Source organism: Molothrus aeneus, chromosome 5 (genome assembly GCF_037042795.1).
Source record: "Molothrus aeneus isolate 106 chromosome 5, BPBGC_Maene_1.0, whole genome shotgun sequence".
NCBI classification, from domain to species: Eukaryota; Metazoa; Chordata; class Aves; order Passeriformes; family Icteridae; genus Molothrus; species Molothrus aeneus.
Genome location: NC_089650.1, coordinates 5,654,516 through 5,675,914, shown reverse-complemented (window position 1 = coordinate 5,675,914; position 21,399 = coordinate 5,654,516). Strand labels below are relative to the sequence as shown.

Sequence of the window (21,399 nt, the reverse complement as noted above, 5' to 3'; positions counted from 1 at the left end):
AAAAAAAATAATTTGTTGTCAAGCTATAGATGTCAAGAGATTGAGTTTTAGGGCAGAAGTGCTAAGTTTAGGATAGACAGTTCCCAGGAGGCAGCTCTTCAGGCTGGGGTGTGAAGCTCTTGCATGATGGGGATCATTGATGCACAGTGCAACATAAGGACATGAAACTGTTGGAGCGAGTCCAGAGGAGAGCCATGGGAGTGATCAGAGGGCTGGAGCATTTCTGTGAAGACAGCCTGAGAGAGTTGGGGTTTTGTTCAGCCAGGAGAAGGGCAAGCTCTGGGGAGGCCTTGAAGCACTTTCCAGTGCCCAGATGGGCTGCAAGAGGGTTGGAAAGGGAGTTCTGACAGGACATGGAGTGATGGGACAAGGGAGCATGGATTTTAACTGAAAGAGGTTGGGTTTAGGTTGCTTGCCAGGAAGAAAGTCTTTATTGTGAGGGTGGTGGAATGGGTTACCCGGAGAAGCTAAGCTGTGGATGCTCTGTCCCTGGAAGTGTTCAAGGCCAGGCTGGATTGGGCTTTCAGCAACTGTTTCATGGCAGAAGGTGTTCCAGCCCATGGCAGGGGGATTGGAACTAGATGATCGTTAAGATCCCTTCCAACCCAAACCATTCACTGCTCCTATGCTTGACTCCCAGTTCAGCTATGCCAAGTGTGCCTTTCCAGTTTGGCTTATGGTGCAGGACCAAATGCTGATAGTGGTGATGATGACGAGCAGCCTGAAGTTCCCCATCCCTTTGCACCGCCCGCCCCTGCCACGCCGTGCTGCTTCGTGTGCAGGGCTGAGCGGGTGAGCCCTTCAGTCCGTCCGGTTTCTCGCCGCCCCCATTTGGTGCCACGGGTGACCCGTGCGGGCTCGGTGCGGTTCCCGCGGCCGGAGCGGAGCCGCTCGTCGGCGGCACTCGGCGGGCAATGCTGCCGCCTGGGGGATCGGGATGGGAATGGCATCGGCATCGCGATCGGGATGCGCCACCCGGCCCGTGCGACTGCCAGCAGCACCACAGGCAGCAGCGTGGTCTCTCCATCTGTTTTTCTGGTTGTCCTGGGTGTTAGGTAGGCGAGCGACCCGAGGGATCTCGTTATCGCCGTCACCTCGGGTCAATTTGCATAGGGTACCTCGGCCGAGCGGATGGAGATGTGCCAGGGCCAAGTGAGGCACGGCATCCCTGGCAGCTCCAGGAGCCCGGGGGAGCAGAGGGAACCGGCTCACCTGGGGTGTGACTGCCTCGCAAGGCTCCTAGCCAGGAGGGGTGTGGCAGGAGGGGTTTATGGCACTGAACGATGCACCTGGCCCGCGCTGAAGCTGAGGAGCCAGGAGTGCCACTGCAGCTGTCACCAAGGGAGATAATGGCAGGGATTTCTTGGCATTTCAGCTCACTGAACAAGGAGAGAGGCTGCAGAGCTGTGATGCTGTGTGCCCCTGTGATGTTGTGTGCCAGCTACCAAGCCCCTAAAGATATCCAAGGGTTGTAAAGCTGAAATTTTTGTGAGGAGAAAGAGGCAAAGGAGAGGGAAGAACAGGACCAAGCTCAGATAAAATTTGTTAGGGATTTTTTTTTTTTCCCCAGAGCTGGGAGGGGAAATTGCTTCATCATGAAATCATTAGACTGTGCCCAGAGAAACAAGACTCAGAGGAAGGAAAATAACTAGGAGGAGGTTCCCATTTCTGGATCTGGGTTGGTTTCTGTAGCAGAATATGAGTTTGGTTTATGTCTCAGTAACCCTCTCATGTGAAAACAGTTGCTCAGGGCATGTGTCCAGTCACTGGTACTAAACTTTTGACACCTTGTCTAAGAAACACCACAGATTTTAGGAAATTTCTTAGGAAAATCCCATTTCCATTCATCTTTCAAGGACAGATCAGATTCGGATCTTTCAAAATCTCCATCATGCGATTTCAGTTTGGGCTGTCATTGAGCTAGTGCATATGGTAAATGTAATTAAGTAAGGGGGAGAAGCACTAGCATCCCTGCCAAATGTGGCTGGAGGCTTAAGTTCTGGCACAGGAGCCTGATGAACCCTCTCCAGCTCTTTCTTTCGTGCAGCTTGAGGCTGGGGAATTGAGCAGGACGGCCTGGCTGGCGGGCCATGGTGGGGAGTGTCAGTGCAGCCCAGCCAGCAGCTCTGGCGCGGGGCCTCGCTGATGTCCTGAGGGGTCCAGCCAGCACCACCCAGTCAAATTTATCCATTTATGTTTTTCCTCCACAGAAGGCACTGTTAAAGAGCTGCTGGCTGAAAGAGTGGCATTTAAGGTAGAGGAGGGAGAGAGAGAACAAAAAAAAAGGGTTCATTTTGCCAGGAGCATCCCACATGCATACATAGCGAGGCTGCCAGATCCAGGGACATCTCCCCTTGAGCTGTTAATGGTAGCCTGTGCTGACTTCTAGCTTTGGTTCCAAAATCCGTGAGCCTCCTGGCCACCCAGGTCTCATTTTAACCCTTCGCTGACCCCCAAAGGGCAGGTTCAGTGGTGAGCTCTGTGCTGTCTAGCAGGGAGATCACCTCTGGCCATAGCAGAGGCCCCAGGTGGTTTGGCTGACAGCTGCCCCGTGACCCCGTTATTTATTAGCGCCAAACAAAGGCCCCCAGAGCCACCGTGACAAACCAATTCAGCCCAACCCGCAGCGTGCAGGGGAAGGTATAAAATGTGTAAATCTTTCATGCATGGACCTCCCATGTGCTAGTCCAAGGGCAGTAGGACCCAGGTGGAGCCTGCTTTTCCTCCCAGCTCCCAGGGAGCGGAGCCATCCATGGATCTGGCGAGGGGAGCAGCTGCTGGAGCAGACCAGGGACCCCATGCACACGCAGGATTTCACTGCAGCTTGGAGCTGGCGTCCCCAGCTGCTGCCCCTCAGTCCCTGGCTGCCTCTTCTCCTGCTCAGTCACTTCATCCCTCCTCCACATCGTTCCTGCTCTACTTTCTGCCATCACCTCCTTAGTGTGGCCTCTCTGCTCCTCAGAGCTGTCCACAAAGCAGGTCCCTGGCCCACCCTCCTGCCCTGCCTTGTGCAGGTGTAGGCAAAGGGGCCCTGCTGCCCCAGCGCTTCTGCTGGGCACAGCGGTGAAGGCTGGCACCAAAGCCACTGCTGAGGCACTGTGGGCTCACAGACAGGAGACTTCCAGCTCATTTCCAAGTAGTGGAGTGTTTTTTATGGTTTTCTACCCCGGTTTCCAACTGAGTCATGTTCAAAAATTCAAGAGTGGTTGGTTATGCTGAGAAGTTATGTGGTAATTGGTCTATGGCTGTTGGCCTGTGTCTGGGTCCGAGGAGGTGCTGTCACAATGGAGCATGAGAGGGAAGGTATGAGGAGCACTTGCTCCATCTACGGGAACAGTCCAGGGTGTCTAAGAACTGGGGTTCAGGGAGGCTTTGGTTTTGGCAACTTCCTTTGGCTTGTGTTCCTCTTAAAAGGAGATGTTGGGTCATGTGGGCAATGCTTTTGGTTTGGTTTTTTTAAGAGTTGAGAGAAGAAGTTCAGGGGATTTTTTAGAGGAAAAAAAAATCCCGTCCTGGGTCTGATTATGGAGCTTACGAGCACACATATTATGTTGAAACATAGATGTCCCACTGTTATCCATGTGAACATGGGGCTTAATAAGGAGATGCCATTTTCACCCAAACCCAGCAGAAACAAACCTACTTTATGAGAGGTTTATCATTCCCCATCCTTGGCTGGGACTGCTGCTTGACCCCTGGAGCAATTACGTTTTCAGCTGTTCTGGGAATCTGATCTGGGATTCCTGTTGTTTATAATGCTCATACATACATCCTCTTTTTCCATCAAGAAGTTACTGTAAACTCTTTTCTTAATGCAGGAAAGACAGACCCCAACACCTCCCTCCAAGTAGGGGAAGATGGATATAGTGTCAGGCTCAATTAGATCCAATTGTGGTGGCTTTCCCTAAAGCGAACAATGCAGCTTTTGTCAATGGACTCCCAGCAGAAAGCTTGGAAGTCTTGGAAAGGAGGGACTAGAACAACACACACCCCAAAGTCCAGACCCTGAGATAGTCCAGGTCCTTAGGGTGTAGAGGAGATGGTGTTTCTTTTTAAGAGGGCCGGAGTCAGGCGCTACTTTCCCCTTTGAAATGCAGCACTGCTTTAAGAGGTGAGACGGGCAGAGCTGGCAACAAGAGTGTGCCCGGTCCAGCCTCAGCCAGAAGAGCTGTGGAGGCAGGGGCTGAGCAGGGCAGGCAGGTGCGGGCGCCGAGGGCACCTCCTCTGGCAGGGCATCCCACCTGGAGCAGCACCCAGCCGCGGCTGCTGGAGCGGGGAACAAAGTGGCCTGCTCAGCGCTGGAAGTGCTTAAAATGCAAATGTACAGGAACTTCAGACCATCCCCCTCCCTCCTCCTCGGCGCGGAGGAAAGCAGCTTAAATACAGCCAGGCCTGGAGAGGAATGTTAAAAAGAGGGGAAGAATCGCCCTCCTCCTTTCCATAGGGACTCGGGCCCGGCCAGATTGAGTATGCATGACTGAGCAAGCGAGCAAGGACAGCTCCTCTTTTAACTTTCCTGAACAATGGCTCTGCCTTCTTCCACCATTTCGCATTCCCCCTCCTTCGAGGCAGGAAGGGGGCAGCGGGCGAGCGAGCCCCGTCGCCGGGCTGGGGGAGACGGACGCGCTTTGTGGCCGCCCTATAAACACCGCTTAAGCTCCATCTCCTGCAACAATAAAACACCCCACGTCGGGGAGGCCAGAGAGGGACCGCATCGGGTTAAAAGTCATAACGCTGAGGAGAAAGATTATGGTAGAGGACAAAGGACACCTTAGATTATTCAAACTTTTTTTTTTTTTTTTTTTTGAACACGGTTCCAGTTTTTACTTTCTCTTTAATCTTCGGCTTGGTAGTGGAAAATCAACCAAGACGTTTCAGATTTTCCAGGTCTGCAAGGGCGCAGGTTTTTGGTGGTTGTCAGTGCTGGGAAATGTTTTTATTTGATGGGTCTTCCATCCGGGGAGGGCCACGGTTTAAATTACTAAAAAATCCTCCACTAAGCAATTCATCTGCAGCTTAAAAAAATTAAGAAATACGGGCCTTCTTCCCCCTCTCACAAATGCTGTCCTCTATCACACGAAGTAGCCGATTCAGCTGCAAGTTTCAGCACTTTAGGTATGTGTGACCTCAGACTCAGAAGTCTGAACGGGGTTTGTCCCCAGGGATGCTGCCAGCACCCACGCTGGTCCTGCCAAGCCCCTTCCTCACAAACTCCTCCTGCACAGGAGGAGGCTCCTTGCCTTCCTCAGCAGAGCCAGCCCCAAATCCCACCGTCAGCCACAAGGCTGTTCTTACCGAGCCCGACAGACACACACGTCTTCAATAAGTACAGACAACACAGATACGGCTTTTTTTTTTTTTTTTTTCAAAAACATACTTCATATTTCCTCTTTTATTATATAAATATGTTTAACCTTTTACTGTAAGAATATAAAATGTTTTAAGAGGATCTTTGTTATTTTTTTATACAAATTCACAAACAGTACAATTAATCCATAGGGGTCTCCGGGTTTGTGTTAACTCCGTGGTCTGGCCTGTTACTGTGGAGGATTTGAGATTTTGAACAGATAAGCAAAAAAAAAGCCAAGATATTTAAAAACAAAACAAAAAATCAAAACAAAACAAAACCCAAACTTACTCTTCCTCTTTCAAATAATAATTAAAAAATAATCTAAAGACCCAGCTCCATTTTATTGACAGAACAGAGATAAGACAGATGAATTTCAGTCTCCTCCCCTTCACATGGCAGCCCTGGGGCCTGCAGGCCAGCTCTGCTCCTCTCCACCTACAAACAGGAAGCCGGGCATAGTGACCTTTTGTAGGTGGCTTAGGAGGGGACGGGAAAGCACTTGCATATATCCATATAGATAATTTTTCTTTTTTTAAACAAACTTGCATTTTACACATTTCTGTTAACAGTAGCCCAATCCTCAGTGTGGATTCTCACGTTATATATTTGTGCTAGAAGAGTAAAAATGCAGAAGCACAGTTTGGGTCCCCAGTTCCCAGTGAAGAGGGAGGGAGAGGCACAACCAGAATGTGGAGGTGGGACACAGTAGGGTAAGCCTAAAAACAAAAATTAAAAATTAAAAAAAAAAAAAAATTAAAAAAAAGGGGTGGGGGAAGAGGAGGGGATAAAATAAGAACAAACCCAAGGGGCATTATTCCAGTCTAGGCACAAAAATGTTTCAGTCTCAAAATCTCTTTCCTGTAAGAATTCCAGGGCTTTTGAGGAGGGGAAAAAAAAAAAAGTAACAAATTAAAACGAGGTAGCCAGACATCATATATATATTTATATATATAGAATATATTCAGCAGAAAAAAAAGTACTTAAAAATCCACAAGAACAGCAACTTCATATGTCTTTAAAAATAAAACCATGTAAGAAAATGAATACTGTAAAGGGGAGAATGAGTGAGGAAAACTGGGATCAATTACAGGATGTAAGCAAGGGATAGATGGGAGAGTAAGAGGCTGTTTTTGTAGCAGTAATTTTTTTTATGCATTTCAAAGTAAAAACAGGTCACAGTATCTCAAATGAAGCAGAAATGAAGCTGGAGATTCTTCCTCATGTCCCCCAGGTAGAGAGGAACAAGAACTCCCTTCTACCTGCTCACCCCCAACCCAGAGAGGAATGGATATGTGGCTGGATATGTCTATCCCTGTTGCCAAGGAGGAGGAGGGGAGAAAAAGAGAGAATGATGAAAGGGAAGACAAGTCTCAGTAACTCTCAGAGTCCCCCAGTGCACGGGAAGGCTTAAGAGAGTGGGGTCTGTGTCCAGTCCCCACAGAGACAGGAGAAGGAGGAAATGGTGTGTTCATCTCTAGTAGAGAGATGGGGAGAGAGAATGGAGTGCCTGGACTTTTCCATTACCCATAGTGCAGGATGACATGGAAACATACTGACAAAAGGGGAGGCTGTAGCTATCGCTAGTCTCAGTGCAGTGGAGAACTGGAATAGTGGGAGGTTGTATCCACCCACAGCAGAGAATAACATGTAACTGGAGACTGAAGAGAGATTTAAAAGGGGAAAAAAAAAATCAATGTACCTAGGGAGCAGTATTTCTGTCACAAATGTGTTGACGGGGACGGGCAAGCAGAGAGGTGGAATGGTTGTTTTATCAAAAGCTCTGTCAGTGCCCAGCTCAGGATGACTGCATGGCTGGGAGCACAAGTGTAGCTAGGAAGCCTTTGCTGCTGTTAACTATTTTTTGTTCCCATCTCCATTTCCACTCTCCTTTATATAAACCAAAAATAATCTATTCTGAATACATGGCAGAACAAGGGTCTGTCTTTATCCATCCTTAGTGCTTGAGGGGATGGAATGTGGGAGTGGGGATAAAGAGGGGTGTCTCTAGCCCCAGTGCATAAGTGTGGGTTTCTACCTCTTCCGCAGGGAAGGATGCTGTGGGAAGGGAGAGGGCTCTGTCTCCCTAGCACGGAGCTTGAGGCATGACCTGGAAAATGGATAGGTGCTTTCTCTCTGTCCTCCTGGTCCCCCTTCCTCCTCCTCCACAGCAAGGATAGGGAGGCAGCACAGAAGGGTCGAGGATATACCCTCTTTCTGTGTTCCTCCCTGCGGTGCCAGAGTGCGTGGGTAGCATGTCTCTGTGCATGCCCCTCTCTCTTTCTCTCCTCCTCTGCACTAGTCAGTCAGTCAGTCAGTGAGTCCCTCCAGAGGAGATGGAGGTCTCGGGGCACCCTCCTCCTCCTCCTCTCACCTGACCTTCTCACTCTCAGTCATTTCCCAAAGTCCCAGGTTGAGCACCTTGAGGCAGGGCAGCTGGGTGATGCGCTCCAGGCCCCGCTTGGTGATGCGGGTGCAGCCGTAGAGGTCGATGCCCGTGAGCTGGCTGAGGTGTTCGGCGATGAGCTCCAGGCCCTTGTCGGTGATGCGGACGCACTGGCCGATGTTGAGGGTGCGCAGCCCGTGCATCTGCCGCACCATGCGGTTGATGCCCTCGTCGCTGATGTGGCAGGAGCAGAGGGACAGCGAGCGCAGCCCGTCGAGGCCCTGTGCGATGTAGGCTAGGCTCTGGTCCCCCACCTTGTCGCAGAAGGAGACGTCGAGGCCGGACAGCCGCAGGCTGCCCATGGCCAGGTGCATGATGCCCGTGTCGCTGATGTTGTCGCAGGAGCGCAGGTTGAGGCTCCGCAGGCTGCTCATGTGCGACAGGTGCAGCAGCCCCGCGTCCGAGATGCCCCCGCAGAAGCTGAGGTTGAGCTGGCGGAGGCGGCCCAGCCCGCGGGCCAGGTGCTTGAGCGAGAGGTCGCTGAGCTTCTGGCAGTCCTGCAGCGTGAGCTGCTCCAGGCCCAGGCAGCCCTCGGCCGCGCTGCGGGTCATGCCCGCCAGGTGCCCGATGCCCACGTCGGAGAGGTGCCGGCAGGAGCGCAGGTTGAGGCTCTTGAGGCGCTGCAGGCCCCAGGCGATGAGCAGCAGGCCGGTGTTGGTGATGTTGCTGCAGCCTCCGAGCTCGAGCACCTCCAGGCCCTTGAGGTACTGGGCGATGCGGCCCAGGCTGCTGTCCGTGATCTGCTTGCAGAGGCTCAGGTTGAGCGAGCGCAGGGAGCTGATCTCCGCCACGAAGGCGTGGCTCAGCCCGTTGTCGGTGAGGTTGTAGCAGCCGCTGAGGTTGAGGCTCTCGATGTCCGCCATGCCCTGGACCACGTAGCTCAGGCTGCGCCGCAGCGACAGGATCTGCACCCGCCGGATGCCCCGCGCCGCCAGGCTGGGGAAGAGCGAGGGGTTGGCGCGGCGCAGGTGCAGCTTGGCCTCCACGCCCCGCCACACCGAGCGGTGGTAGGCGGCGTCCCGCCAGGCCGTGCACACCTGCGCCGCGCGGCCCTTGTCGCGCACCTCCAGGTACCCGAAGATCATGGCGAGCAGCTCGGGGAACAGGCACGAGATGTGCGTTTCCATCGCACGCACGCCCGCCCGCGCCCGGCCGCCCCCGCCGGCGCCGCGCTGCTGCCCCTCGCCGCCGGGCCCGGCCCGCTTCCGCCCGGGGCCCGCCCGCCTTCCGCTCCGCGCCGCGCTCCTCCTGCCGCCGCCGCCGCCCTCACATCGCCGGCGCGGGCGGCGCGGGAGAGACGCTACTGCGCGACCGCCGGCCCGGCCCGGCCCCGCCGCCTCTACCGCCGCGCCGGGCGGGCCGCGCCGCTGCCGCCGCCGCGCTGCGGCCGCGCCGCCCCGCGCCGCATCCCGGCGGGCGCGCCCCGGCGGCGGCCCCCGCGCCCCGTGCCCAGCGCCGGCCGCCGAGCCCCGCCGCCGCCGCCTCCCTTTGTCTCCGCGCTGCCGCCGCTCACAGCCCGCGGCCCCGCGCCGCCCGCATCCCGCGCCGGCGGTGAGGCAGCGAGGGCAGGGAGTGGCGCGGCCCGGCCCGGCCCGGCCCGCCCGCCGCCGGTACCGACTCCGCCGCTCCGGGCCCGCCCGCTCCGCTCCGCGCCGCGCGCTGCTGGGCCCGGCGCCGCTCCGGCCCGCGGGAGGGGGGGAGGCGCGGCCAGGCGTGGGGGGAGGAGGCAGCCGGGGAGGAGGCGGCGCCGGGCCGGGCCTGTTTCCCCTCCCGCCCCCACCCGCGCCGCTTGCGCAATGGTACGGTCCGGAACACGGCGAGCCGTCGCCCTGGAAACAGCGCGGGCCGTGAGGCGCCCCCGCCGCTCCCGCCGTGCTGCGCTGCTCCGCGCCGCCGCCGGGGGCGCCACCGCGGCTCCGGGCCCGGCCCTAGGGGCCTCGGCGGTCACCGGGACCCGGCCCGGCCTGAGCGGCCTCGGCGGTCACCGGGGCCACCCCCGGCTCCAGCATATGGCACACGGTGGCATCCAAACGGCTCTTGAGTGTACAGAGAGGGAGACGCCACAACCTCTGAGGGCAGTCTGGTGCAGTGCGTGGGCACCCACAGAGGAAAGAAGTTGTTCCTTGTGTTCAGGAGGAACTTCTGTGCCTCAGTTTGTACCGGTCGACTCTTGTCCTATTGCTGGTGTCACTGAGAAGAGCCTGGCTCCATCCTCTTGACTCATCCTTAAGATACTTATATTGATGAGGTCGTTTCTCAGTCATCTCTTCTTGAGGCTGAACAGGCCCAATTTTTTCAGCCTTTTCTCATAACAGCAATGCTCCAGTCCCCTCATCCTCTGTGTCACTCTTCACTGGACCCTCTCCAGGACTCTCTAGTACTGGGGAGCCCAGAACTGGATGCAGTGCACCAGGGCTGAGTAAAGGGGCAGGATCACTCCCTTGGCCTGCTGGCAGTGCTTTCCCTGATGCATTACTAATCCTAATTCTTGCCCTCTCGGTGCAGAGAAGCCATGGTGGGTGCTGTGCTGTCACCCATGGATGACAGAGGTGTCAGGGCTGCAGAGAGCAGCACTGCTTCAGAGAATCACAGACTCATTTAGATGGGAAAAGACCTCTGAGATCATTGAGTCCAGCCTATGACCAGACACCAGCTTGCCAACCAGACAGAGTGCCACATCCAGTCTTTCTTTAAACACCTTCAGGGACAGTGACTCCACCACCTCCCTGAGCAGTCCATTCCAATGTCTAATCACCTTTCTGTGAAGTAATTCCTCCTAATGTCCAACCTAAATCTGCCCTGGCACAGCTGGAGACTCCAGCTCGGTACTGAAGCCAGCCCCTTGCTTCACCCCATATCTGCCACTGGGCCACCTCTGCATTGAGGTTTGCCAAGTCCGTGCTGGGCTGGCTGGTAACTCCTCGAGCTCTCTGGGAGCCCTGGGCACCATGAGGAGGGACAGGGGTTTGCGCAGCTGGGGAAGGTAGCAAAGAGAAGGTGGATGGTGCCTCACCCTTGCCTGCTGGAGCGCTGGCTGCTGTGGTCTGTGGCATGGCTGTGAGGCGGTGTGACAGCCTTGAGGAGCAAAGTTTGGGAACCCTCTGTCCAGGCAAGCCTGCAGGAGTGATAGGACAGGGCTGTAATCAGCTCAGAGGTCTGGATAGCTGTCAAGGTTGCTGTACATCTCTGCATGGATTGTTTTAGGGCATCTGTAATGGGAAATAGAGAATCTTCTGAAAATGGCTTTCAGCTAATGGCCTCCTTGAACTAGCTCTGAAAATTGTTGAGATACTCACATAAACCAAGCAATTTCTAGTGACTTCCAGCAATTTCAAGAAAGAATGTTTAAAAACCACGTTTCCTGTGTGTCTATAGCCTCGTGTATGGTACCCGTGTACCTCTCAACACCGGGCAGTATTGCAGCAGTGTTTAAAATGGCTTAAGTTCTACCAGAGATCAGGTTAGGCTTTTCAAAACAGTTTCAGAAGAGCAGGACTACCCTTTCTTTGTAAAGAAAAAGTTTGCATTTGTTCAACATGACAGGGTGTCTTTTTAATACTGTCTGGATTGCTAAAATACTGCACAAGTCAGCCTAGTTACTGATGTGTTTGCTGTACTGATGTCTTCACTAACCTGAAGGACTAGGCTCTATTTTAATAATCACTTCAATTTATGTGCTACAGAAGCAGTCATTGCTCTGCCTTCACGTACAGATTCCATATTAGTAGATTCTGTTGACTACTTAGAGGTTAAACGTTTAGGTTTCACTCTGCTTTTTACCTTCCTTTTTGCTTTAAGTTGGAGGCAAGGCGAGTTGAAGGACTCTGAGGCCCTGATCCTGCACTGAGTTCCCCATGCATATAAACATCACTATCAACATTTGGCTGTGGTTTGGCAGAGCAACAAAAGCCAGCAGTGCAGCTCCTATTATTGGCTCCAAAATGGGGTGGCCACATGATGTGAAGCGCTGACCTGGTATTCATTCACCCTGCCTGCTCGAGTTAATTCAAGAAGTTTTTGACAGGTTAACTTTTTACTAGCAGACTTTATGCCGGCTCAGGTGTCAGTGTGCTCAGCTCCAGCCAGATCAGGTATCGTCTGCACCCCTGTGCCTGGCACGTGGCCAGAGCAGGATTGGTGTTGGCCCTGCATCCTGAGCTCTGGCTCATTCAGCAGCAGCCTGATCACATGCCTTGGCCTGATCCCGATGAAATTTCTACTCCTGGGGGATCCAGCAATGCACAGACCTGGTTTTAGTGATTGTGGAGCTGCAGTCACACACAGGAGCTGTACTGGGGTGTTGCCCAGTAGGAATTACTTTGTAGTTGTGCAGTTTGTGCTCTTGGGACATTGGTTAGCCATCGCGTTAATGAGCAAAAGATTGGGGGCAGTAGATTTTTTTCTCTGCAGATGGGCTGTGTTCAGATCAGCTGTAGAGCATCACAACAGACATGGAGAATTTCCCTGGAGTGAGGAGAAAGGTGTGGCATCTCACAGGCCTGTTGTGGCAGGGATTCCCTGTCTGGAGGCAGTGGGATCCCTCACAAGAAGGCTGAGTCCAGTAGACATCATGCAATGTGTGAAGGAAATGTGGCACAGAAGTGTCTCAGGGATTGTTGCATTACTCATAACTGGCAAAGCTACAAGCAAGTTCTACAAGTCATTCTCAAAGAGTGCTAATGAAGGCTTTCACCGTATTATCCCAAACTCAGCTGCGGAATCTTACCGTGGAAATAATGTGGAATTTCCTCTCCCTAAGCTTTTCAAACCACATTTGAAGGGGAGCAGGAAAAGGTGTGTTCTTCAAGGCAGAAAAGCTTACCTGAAATACTTTTGAAATACTTTTTTCTTTGTATCTTGGCACATTTTGTCTGTAATGCCTCTTGTGTGTAGCCAGCTGAAGTTAGAAATAGATGAAGCATTTCCTGGAGACTCTAAAGTTCTCTTTCTTACTTCTTATATACTTAGACCATCTGTCCTTCCTTGTGAACAGTTAAGGTTTACATGTTGAGTGGAACAGCCTGGAATTTGGATTTGTAATCCTAATCTACTGTAGTGTTGATCTGGGAGAGAGGAAGGCACAGAAGTTACTATTCTAGCAGTTTTTTATTTGCCAGTCTAAGTGACAGATGTTTGGAAATAGAGGTTTAGAAAGACAAAGTACAAAGTGCATGAAAAGGGCCAATTTATCTCATGGTTGTTGGGTTGACTTTGTGTTTCCAGGAGTAAAGGAATATGTGCCATGTTTTTCATGATCTCATGTGGTATAAATAGGAGGTGGTAATCACCGTGTGATAAACTGCATTTTATTAAAAATCCCTGCCTGTCTCTTAGGCACTCTGATGGCTGCTCCATCCCCCTGGAACCATCTCCAGCATTCCAGCTCCTCGAGCAGCTCCTGACAGCCATGCTCTCTTTTAGAAAGCACTTGCCAGATAAATGCTTCATTTTTTTCCTGCAGTTGCACCACTATTCAGTGGAGGCTGTACAGTTTTGCTTGGCAGGGGTTCAGGAGGATTCACATAACTCACTCGTGGCTTCTATGATTGGAAGCAGCTCGTGCTGATAAAGCTGCACTGTTGTCCATCCTGCATGGTTGGGTATAACATCCACCAGGTCTCTCTCTAGCTCCCATCTCAGCCTGGCCTTGTTTGTTGCTTTTGCCTGTCACTTTGCAGGGTAAATTTTGGCTCAAATTAGTCATTTAAGAGATAACAGAGTCCTTCCTTATCCTTACTTTTCTTCTGCCACCCTACTCCATGTGCTTTCTGCATTTTCACAGCTTCAGCTGTGGAATGAAAAACTTGAGAATTTACCCACAGGAATCTTTTTAGCCTTTGGCTTTTTTTTGCCTCTGGGCAGTGGCCATTGGGACTGCAGGACAGAAGTGATGCAAAAACACTTGGACAATAAAGCCCATGCCCAGCTAACACTTCTCTCTCTTTTGATCCATCTAAACTTAGATGCAGCCACACTCCATGGGGCTACAGTTGTCCTTCACAAGCTGGCTTCCAGAACTTCTTAATCAGATTGAAGCAAGACCACAAAAATCAACTAAGTTCGATACAACCCATGGTCTTAAACTGGGTTTAAAGTTGGTTTAGTGGAGTTTCTTCAAATTCAGTTTGGGGAATGTTTTTTTGTGTATGAACAAAACCAAAAGGGAGCTTTTGGGACTGTTGCGATAGGGCAGTAGTTTATGGTTTTAAACTAAACAAAGTTAATTTAGACTGGATACAAGTTTTCTACTGAGGGTGGTAAAACACTGACACGGGGCGCCCAGAGAGGTGATGGCTGCTGCATTCCTGGAAATGTTAAAGGTCAGGTTGGACAGGACTCTGAGCAACCTGGTCCAGTTGAAAATGTCCCTGGTCATTGCAGGGGGTTGGACTAGGTGGCCTTTCAAGGTCCCTTCCAAACCAAACTTTTCAATGATTCTGTGATTCTGTGTTGCCCGTGTGCATATCTGTGTGCATGCACACACACATATATAAACAGCATAGGGTGTTCAGTGAGTGGATTCCCTTTGGAATTCATGCTAGTTTTTAATTTTCATTATCTTTCACTTTTTTGATGAGAGAATATAAAGAAAATATAACTGATAAGAGGGTTTTTTGGAAATTGTAATACTGGGATCCTTTTGCCTATTGAACTTTGTTGTGAAGACTAGGTCACTATGAAGCTTTCCTTAAAAAACAAGCTGGGTTTTTGTACTTTGCAGGCTTCATGTCTCTTAACAGGTGCTACATGAGGATGTATTTTAGGATTACATGGTTTGGTTTGTCCTGCACAAAGTAATTCTCATGTGCCATGTATTTCCTGCAATCAGGTGGTTTATTCAAAATACAATGTAGTGTGGATATGTAGTTAGATGCTGGGGCAAAATTCAGAGCTAATGTCTCAGTGCAGACTCCAGCTATAGATTGAAGCCTTTTGGATTTGGGTATTTTCTTCAGGTCTTGTTTTTACTTCAGTCAGTAGCTGACAAGAGCACAACTCTGCTGATATGAGGGGGAATGGGCAGAGGGTGTGAAGTGTGGGAGGACAGGATTATATTCCCAGTTTTGCTGTTAAATTGGCCAGCGACTGTTGCTGCTGTAACAGATTGAACCAAGCGTAAATGAAAGGATTGCTTGAAGAATCAAAACAATTTGTGACTGTCCAGACAACTCCCTCGAATGCCATGTGCCTTTCATGTCTGTCTGTCTGTCTGCTTCTGTGGGACAGGACTGTCTGGTGCTTGCAGCAGGTGACCTGGGCCCTTGCCTGCGGGCGATTCCCTGGTTTGGCCATGCATGTCCCACCCTTCAGGGCTTATGTGGAGCTTGGTACTCAATGGTTAAAATCACCAAAGGGAAAGTGCTTTGGGAGGGCAGGATGTAAAACCTCAAACCTGAAGTGTTTGCAGTTCATTGTATTGGGTGCTATTTTAAGTCTTGGGTGCTGTTTTAAGTGTTGGGCTTTGCCATTTCTTCATTAGCAGTACCAAAGAAGATTGAGATGGCAGAAAATATCTGATGCAATCATTATTATTAAAAGCAGTGGCACAAAAACAAAGAGACCTTTCAGGTGGTAACTGCTTTCATAAGCCATTCCTGGGGATTGAACTCTGAGACCTCTACAACTTGATCTAATAGGGACAGCCTCTGCAGTCACAGCAGAAACATGTGTGTCTGACATGCTGTGTGGTACCTGTTACAGCAGCAGGCCTGTGAAATCTTCCTTTGTAACAGCTGTTTAGTCCAAAACCCAGCAGAGGTGGATGAATGCTCTGTGTGTGTAGCTCCACTGACAGCCAGCACGTTCACCCTAGGATGGGGAGATGCTCTGGGCAGAGCATCTCTCCCTGCAGTCAGGGCAGATGTAGCATTACTGGCCTGTGAGTAAGGGGAATTTGGCTGCCAGGGAAGCTGCTCCCTGTGCTCTCTGTCAGAAGCTGCAAGGAAGAAAAGACATCAGTCTCTGGGCTTTCCAGTCAAGCCTTGCACGGGCCCCCCAGAGTGAGGTCCAGGGACAAGTAATTCATATATTCTTGCCACGGTGAGAGTGAAAGGTAACCTCACAAGAGGGTGAGCTCAGCTTGGGGAGGGTACTGATGTAGCTGTGTGGCTCTTAAAACACAAGATTTTTGTACCCATGGATTACTGCAGCATTACTTTTGACTCTTCCCTCTCTGGACTGTGGCCACCAGCACATTTTCAGGTAGTAAATGGCATTCTAAAATTGGCAATTCACTTGAATTGGACCAAGTTATGTCACCTGCCTTATGAGCACCGGCTCTGAAGTAAGTTCTTGGAGGAAAACTGAAAAATAGGGCAATACTGTTTTGGAAACATGCTGTGAAAATGAGATTCACAGTTAGAGCTTGGCACAAAGGTGAGAGTTAGAAAATACACTTTTATAAGGAAGGCAGGCTAAAGACACAAAATAGAATGTTATACTTAATAGAAGATTTGGATTGCAGTGGCCAAAGGAAGGTTACTGTAACATTTTAATCCTGGAAGTACCAGTGCAGATTGTTTGTGCTAAATTCCCCTGATTTTCTGAAAGTTATCTGGTGCAACTATAATGGGTACATGAAAATATGGTTGCAAGGGGATGTCCCTTTCAGAAACTTCTTTTGTTCTTGCTTCTGTTCTTGGGTTCATGTGGAAACTCTAAAACCCCATTAAGGCAAGTAAATTCACCAGCATGTGTTATCTCTCTGTGCATGACAAAAATCTTGGAAATCCTCTCTGGAAATGTTGGGGCAAAATTAAGGGCAGGCACAAACAGGGCAGGAAGAAAGTATAGAGTTCACCATGCTGGAGGTGGAAATATAAATGGGTAGAGCAAGATCTGTGTTTTACACTTGTTCTTTCAACTTGTGTCTACACTTTTCATTTTAAAAAATCCATTATAAACCTTTGCCTACAGTATAATGTAAATTAATGTGTGACCAGACCCCCCTTATGTACAATGAGAATTCAACTTTCTCCAGTTCTGAGGGTTCCAATTTTTTTTAAAATGTGTGCATACAGAAAAGTATAAGCTAGAAATATGGATTTTACTTCTGTTTTTTTTCCCCAGCATACATGCTGACTAAATTATGTGGAAAAGCCTCTTTCTTTCCACTGTTTCACCCTTGAGATCTAGTATTTTCCTAGTCTTGTCAGTGTTGTTGTTCCACGCTTTTTGCCAGCAATCCTGATCTGTATTCTTTAGGTGTCTTTTGGAACAGTGAATCCTTTTGTGAGGCGATTATTCCTTGGTGCCCTGAAGCAGGAAACATAAACAAAAGTCTTCAGGTGTATTGAAATCTGTGAAAATACTTATAGAATGGCAATAATTGCCACAGGGTGTGGGAAGCAACAGGTAACACAGTAATAGTTCTTTGCATATCCATGTGGCAAAAGGTGTCTAATCATGTAATACCTACCTGGAGCTTTGTAGCATTTCAGGTTCCTTTGCAGTTTTTAGCCCTGCTTCATCCCTGATGAAACTAAACCCAAAACTGCGTGTTCTTCCTGGATGGGAAGTGAGTACCTGCAGCTTGCCCTTGTTTGAAGTCTGGGGTGTTTGGGCTCTTGCTGTCTCACTCTAGGTGCCCAGAAGTGCAGGCATGAAATCAGGTTTTGGAAACTGAGAGCTGAATGACTTCCCAGCGTCACATGCTGGGCTTGTTGCAGGGCCAGGAATCCAGCCCAAATCTCCTGGCTCCCTACCCACTCCCTGAGCAGCAGAGCCAGTCCTCAGCTCTGTTTCAAGGGATCCTAGAGAGCACTGGCATTTTAGCAAGTCAGCTGGCAACTCCACTCTGTTTTGTTTAGAATGGTTCACATTCTTCCATCTAATTCCCACACTGAAAATTTCCAGCTTCCTATTTTTCCCAAGCTGTCCCAGCAAGACATATTGAATATGCAGATATGGTGGCACACACGTGCTTTTCCTGAAGCAAGCCCTCAAAGTTTCTTCTGGATGTTTGTTTTACTCCAGTTCCTGTAATCCCCAAAGTGACATTAAACAGATTTTTTTGTTTAACCTTTGTATGAAACTCTCTCTTTCTCTGTCCCTTTATTTGTAAGGATATGTGGTTTTAGTTGCATTTTGCTACATTCCCTTGTGTGTGGAGGAGACGCTGTGTAAATGAAAACACATTATAATTATTACACACCACGCACAAATGTCTCCTCAGACATCTCCCATGCATGCCTTCTCTAGAACATATTTTTCAATGTGCACATCACTGTGTTTTCAAAGTCTTGGAAGTGCATCTCAGAGGCAAATGAAATTGTGCCTGAGAGCAGGAGCCTTGCTAGCCCATTTCCTGATGCTGAATCTCTCTGTACAAAGCTGGCACTGGGCTTGACTGAAGAACTGCATGCTGTCAGCACGAGCAAAGTCAAGACAGTGAAAAAGCTGGCTTCTGCTTCAAGTGAGGAAGTTATTTTGCTGGAACAGCATAAATCCTTAATAGGATTTCTTGCTTCCCCTGCAGTGTAGAGACTGAGGCAATTCCCTCTTTCATCCTACACCTTGCCTGCTGCAAGGATGGTGCACATATCCTCAGACAGCAGCTTTCTGAGGTCCACACCTGCAAGCAAACCTCTAACCCCCATATGCAATGCAGCCTGCTTCCCTCTCCTGTAAGATGAGCAATTCCTATCTTCTCTGTGGATACACTGGGGTGGGGGGTTTTTTGGTTCTTTTTTTCAGGACAAACATATTTTTCTTTGCAAGAACTTTGTAGTTGTCCAATAAAGCAGAGGTTGCATTCCAGATGTTCAGCTGTTCCACCTACAGAAATTCCCTATCCCTGTCTAGTCCACTTACTCAATAGCATATTGCCAGAGAGAATAAATATGTTCAAGAGGTTGGGGAAAGAATTTCCAGGACTGTAAATATTCTTTTGGATTGTAGTGTAAAATAGATAATTGTAATTTTCTCTATTTGAGTGGCAGTTGGAAGAACTTAACCTGCTGGATTTCTCCCACTGAATGTGTGTTTTCCCTTTAGTTTCAAGGGGAAAATAAACACATTTTTTTTCTTTTAGAAAAAGCCGTGTCCTGTAGACTGTTTGATTGTGTGTGGTAAGCTCTGCACAAGGTTTAGTGTGAACATGAACTGAGTAATAACAATATTTACATGTTTTCACTGTAGGATATTTATGGACATGTTCTATGGCCAGAGAGTGCCATTAGCATAAAGGTGTGATGGTGCCTGGGGAGGGGAGGCAGCTCTGTCCCTGCAGGGCACCTGATGCCCACCCTGTGCCCAGGGTACAGTTTGGCCACAGGAGAGGCCAAAGGCTCAGTCTTCCAAGCTGGTTGCTTCTGAGGAAAACGCCCTTCCCTCTGAATTGTCGCCAGGAATGAGCATCACTCAGTACCTGCTCATTTCCTTCTTCAGGTGTGATCCTGACACCTGGTGACAGTGTCACACCATATGACACTGGAGGTGTATGATCTTTCAAAGGTGACATCAGCCCACACTGTGGCAAAAGAAGCAGTCCTGCCCTCCCTCAGCTCTCCATAGCAAACTGGATTGGAAACTGGTTGGCACTAGAAGTCAAAATAACCAAATACGTTTCTGAAGTTTGCAGGATCGTAGTGTTCTGAACTGGGCAGGCTTATCCAGCTCAGCTGCACCTGCTGTGGGAACAGTGACTTTTAAATCCATATTTGAAGGGCTGCAAAATGTGGGTGTCACAATCTGGACTCTCAGAACAACTCAGGGCCAAATTCTCTGGTGCCAGTCATTCATGGGCTTGTACACTGCTTTCTGAGTAGATGAGGTGTTAGATAAGCGCCTACTTTTTCCAGATAATTTAACCCCTTGGAGTTAAGTTTCTGGTGGCTACAACATTTTTCATGTCCAAAGCAGGAAAGGAAAACCACATTTTTTCACAGGCACCTCTGAAATCTGATTCCTTGTTTTGAAGCCTAGGTGTGGGCTGAGCTATTTGGAGGATGAAATTGCCACTGGTGGAGTGCAGGATGTGCTCAGAAAGCCTCACCATGGGTGGAAAGTCAGTCTGGTGACAACTTGCACTGGCTGTGTTGATGCAAAGCAAGTTTTGATTTTGGTTAGCCCTGCTGGGCAGGCAGAGCTGTGGGAGGAGGAGATGGATGCTATTCTAGTGTCTCTACCAAAATGTCACATTAGAGTTCGTGTTGGCGAGAGAAGCAGGAAAAAAGCACAGCTTTTTTTGGAAAGCTTTTGGATAGCTTTGGCAGTTAAAATATCTATATAATATGCTTTGAAACTGAGGCAAAGTCAATGAAAATGAACAAATTTGAATAAAGTGCACTAGCAGCTTCAGTTACTTTTCCAGTTGTTCTTTTTTTCCTTTTTGGGAAGGATTTACAAAGCAGCAAATGCTAGCACAAATACTGGAAACTTCATCTCTTACAAATCAGGTAATTTTACACAGAGCCATCTTTCAAGCTAATGCTTTGTTATCAGTTTTTTAACACACTGATTTTTTTTTCCTTTTTTTGCTATCGTGTTCTTGCACTTCAAGGCCTTGACCTGATAACACAAGGGCTTTGGCAGCATCTTAGCTTTGTGAAGTTCCTGTCCAGGAGGTTGATGTTCATTCTCTGTGCAGTTGTGCCCTGGGCCTGTGGCAGTGAGCTTAAGATCTGTAACAGGATACCTTTATGTTCTGCAGTTCAAATCGCACGTAAATGATTGGTGCACGAAGCTGAGATATAAAATTATCTCCTTTTGGATACAAATGTGTATGCAGTCTATTCCCCAAACAGTTTGAATAGGTTTAGCTTAAACCTCTTGCACCCAGAATTAACAGGAAATTCCTTCATTGAAGTGTGACAGTGTAGAAGATAAGTTCTGAAATTGGTTAAATTGGTGTCATCTCCTGATATAGACAGGGCTTTATTTATGGTGCTTCAACCTTTACTAAGTTTATTTTTAATATAAAACACAGTAAGCATGCTTGGAAAAAAAAAAAGTTTTTTCTCTTTGGTTTGGAAACTGTTTGTGAAAACTATGAAGATGATGCAATTATACACTTGGGCATTATTCCCAAACGTTCTGTATTTGAATCCACTGTATTTGAGCAGGAGCAACATTTAATTGACAGCAGAAGTATTTGATGGTTGAAAGAATTGAAAAAGCAAGCAGATTTTAATTTTGATCCCAATTCAGCAAAAATGAGCAGGGATATACTTACTTTCAGGCACCTGGTTTAATGCTTTAATGAATGGAGTAAAGCTGCACCATGGTTTTACTGTTTTCAACCTGTGACTCAGCCCTTCCTGCACCTCTCTTTCTCTTTCTGTAAGGAAAAATAGTGGCTGTCGGGGTTGTGGGGTTTAAGGCATGGGTGTATGTGCTTGCTTTGCCAGTCTAGAGTGGAGGAAAAGCTGACCATTATTATTTTTATTAGACTAGACTTTTTAAGAACCTCTTTGAAGAGTCTGTGAGGAAGGATAAAAATTATAATGAATTTGGATTTATTCCAATGGTTTACTGTTTCCTTTGGAAAGGTACATGTCAAGCTTTGCTGGCAGTGATTTAGCTGACAGGAGGGTCTTGATCTGACCCAGTCTGAGGCTGGTCCCTGTCACCTTCACTGAGGTGCAGAATGTGCAAGACACAGCAG

At 49.1% G+C, this 21,399-nt stretch overlaps 2 protein-coding genes across 2 annotated transcripts in view; one reads left to right on the top strand and one right to left on the bottom strand.

Moving 5' to 3' along the window:
• The window catches only part of WNT5B (Wnt family member 5B), a 68,522-nt gene that overhangs the window by 25,281 nt on the left and 21,842 nt on the right, over positions 1 to 21,399 (top strand). The gene's annotated exons all lie outside the window — the stretch shown is intronic.
• Positions 5,375 to 8,953, bottom strand: FBXL14 (F-box and leucine rich repeat protein 14). Its single transcript, XM_066550445.1, has one exon. The coding sequence runs from the start codon at positions 8,918 to 8,920 to the stop codon at positions 7,718 to 7,720; it is 1,203 nt and encodes a 400-aa protein (XP_066406542.1). The 5' UTR covers positions 8,921 to 8,953; the 3' UTR covers positions 5,375 to 7,717.

Bases quoted from the DNA above. Each gene is read 5' to 3' on its own strand.
- FBXL14 (XM_066550445.1), bottom strand. From the start codon at position 8,920: ATGGAAACGCACATCTCGTGCCTGTTCCCCGAGCTGCTCGCCATGATC.